Raw genomic sequence first — 2,821 nt, 5'->3', positions numbered from 1 at the left:
TTGGACACACCTTCTCATTCAATGCGTTTCCTTTATTTTCATGACTATTTGGTACATTGTAGATTCTCACTGAAGGCATCAAAACTATGAATGAACACAGGAATTATGTATTTAACAATACACTGTGAAATAACTCTAAATATGTCTTATATTTTAGATTCCTCAAAGTAGCCACCCTTTGCTTTTTTGTTGTTAATCAAATATATAATAATAATATTAAATATAATATGTGTTAATAATAATATGTTATTATATATATATATATATCATATTATTATAATATATTTTATTAACAACAAAAAAGCAAAGTGTGGCTACTTTGAGGAATCTAAAATATAAGACATATTTAGAGTTATTTCACACTTTTTTTGTTAAGTACATCATTCCACATGTGTTCATTCATAGTTTTGATGCCTTCAGTGAGAATCTACAATGTACCAAATAGTCATGAAAATAAAGGAAACGCATTGAATGAGAAGGTGTGTCCAAACGTTTGGCCTGTACTGTATTCAAATTAGTTGAATGTTTAATTTAGGCATGTCCAAATGCGCTATAGAGCTGGATTCAAAGTTGAAACCGCCTGCACCCATAATTTCTCACTTTGAAGCATGAGAAGGGTGACGGGGGTGGTCGAGGGGGGCGGGCTTACCGGGGGTAGAAAGTGAAGATCGACGGAGGAAAGCAGTGCTGTTCCGTGTTTTCTGCGGAAGGCGAGAGCCATCGAAATAGACCAAATGACCATTTGTATTAGACGTCGAAGGGATCGTGATCGTGTTATTCTTTTTAAAACAAGCGAGATGCTTTGAATGTACCCTTTCTTGATTACAAGACAGTGACGTCCGATCTTTACAAGAGCGAACACCATCTATTAAGAGATCGAAAGTGGCTTATTTTCTCCTGGCTCGGTTAAACGGATGCAACAATATGCGGATGGTTTTCACAGCATCTGGTAACATCTCGGTTCACAGGCGGCATCTTAAAAGGGATGGAGATGAGGATCCAAACATCGAGACATGGAAGAATATTTAACCTAAATTACAAGATAACGTTTCCATCTTTTGCCATCGCTACACATCATTGCTTTAGAATATGGACACAGAAATAGGTAAATAATGATGAAGACTATCTATTATTGAATACTGTCATTCAATCATGTAACATAACGGGTAGTGGATATAAATAAGCCCTCTAAATAGACACATTGGGGAAAATAGAAACGTAGGTATTTCACATTAGGTTAAGATAAACTCGTCAATTATGTGCGAGGGACAAGCAAGCAATAGGCTATTATTATGGAAGATGATGTCGCTGTACTGTAGGCTAGAACATGTGAAATATCACTGCTTGCCTCTTAATTAATATAGCAGGTGAGATTGTCTTGAAAGTCTGTTAAAATTAAAATGGACAATCATCTCACAGTGTTATTTTTGACATCCATTTTACAAGTTGTGTGTTATTTTCCTCATTTTGATGGAGCGCAACATGTCGCTTATTTCCTGGAAGCGCACTGTAAGATCAGAACTCCGGCATATGCTCCCAGTATTCTATCCACTAAAGACTGAGACGCATTTTTTCTCAAGGGAAATATTGTTATGAACCGACGTATTTGTTCCCCATGTCAGTCTATCAATTAGAAAAAATGTTTTAAATGTATTATGGTCCTAATGGTCCCCATTATGGCTAACAGGTTGTTGCTATAATAGTGTTATAATAACCTTAGGTGGAGCGGACAAATTCCATGTTCACATTCCAGGCATCCCATATTATTCGTGAGTTCTCACCATGGAAACCCATGAAAACGATGGCGGCGACCCCCAGGGAACGAAGATGGAGAGAGAGGGGGGACTATAGGCCTAAGCTTTATATAGAAAATAAATAAAGCTGTGTCATATTTCTATTTTCAGTGAGTTATTCATGGGTGGACTATTCCATCATGCGTACTATTGTCAACTGAACGGTGCCAATGAAGTCATTGTAATTAAGACGAGGTTTCTCTAAAGTTGACTTTGGATTTTTAAGAAACATAAAGAGACCAAACTGACGTGCGCCACCCACGGCCCTTTTCGCGCGACTTTGCCTTACATTTGGAAAAGCTTTGGATCGGTGCGCAAAATCACAGACTTGTCAACCGACTGGTGCACTCAGAGGCGCACAACGGACAAACATGTAGGCATAATCTATCCTAACGTGCCCGGCCTGACAATCAAGACACTACTCGTGATTTATTAAACGACATCTGTGAGATCTCAGGGCACAAGGTTCGATTTTTACGCAGGAGAATAGAAGGGAACCAGACGAGAGAGAGAGAGCAGAGCACGATGTGCGTTTGAAAGTTTACAACAGTACCTTGAGGAATTTCACACCTCCTTCAGAACTACAAACAGATTTCCTTTTTCTTTTCTTTTTTTTCTTCTTCTACGGACAGATATACAACTTCATACCCAGCCATCACCTTGTCTCGAGACATCTTAAGACACATTTGTCAAGACGTCTTGAGACACGTCTAGTATACAACTTAAGTGAGCATTCACCATGCCTCGCAACCGGGCCTTCTCGGAGCCCGAGTACTCGGCAGAGTATTCTGCGGACTGTTCCGTCACCCTCCCCTCGGACCCGGGCCAGGCGGTGGGGCGCACCCACGAGGTGACGGTGCGCAGCCAGGGATGCTGCCTCTGTCTCCCGCGCTTCATGCGCCTCACCTTCGCACCCGAGTCCCTGGAGAACCTCTACCAGACCTACTTCCGGCGGCAGCGGCACGAAACTCTACTGGTTCTGGTGGTCTTCGCCGCGCTGTTCGACTGCTACATCGTTGTCATGTGCG

The 2,821-nt window shown here is 41.1% G+C and overlaps 1 protein-coding gene across 2 annotated transcripts in view; it reads left to right on the top strand.

Annotated features, from left to right (window-relative positions):
* Positions 1–2,532: 2,532 nt before the first annotated feature.
* Positions 2,533–2,821, top strand: part of adcy3a (adenylate cyclase 3a) — a gene marked incomplete at both ends in the record, with an annotated part of 15,198 nt that continues 14,909 nt past the window's right edge. For both annotated transcript variants that reach the window (XM_080540370.1, XM_080540369.1), the window contains one exon: positions 2,533–2,821. This exon is cut by the window's right edge and continues 386 nt beyond it. In XM_080540370.1, the coding sequence (XP_080396496.1) occupies positions 2,533–2,821 (289 nt within the window).

The sequence above is a fragment of the Nansenia antarctica genome (genome assembly GCF_963989245.1).
Source record: "Nansenia antarctica genome assembly, chromosome: 10".
NCBI classification, from domain to species: Eukaryota; Metazoa; Chordata; class Actinopteri; order Argentiniformes; family Microstomatidae; genus Nansenia; species Nansenia antarctica.
The sequence above is the reverse complement of the archived record's forward strand: the minus strand, read 5'-3'. Positions and strand labels throughout refer to the sequence as shown.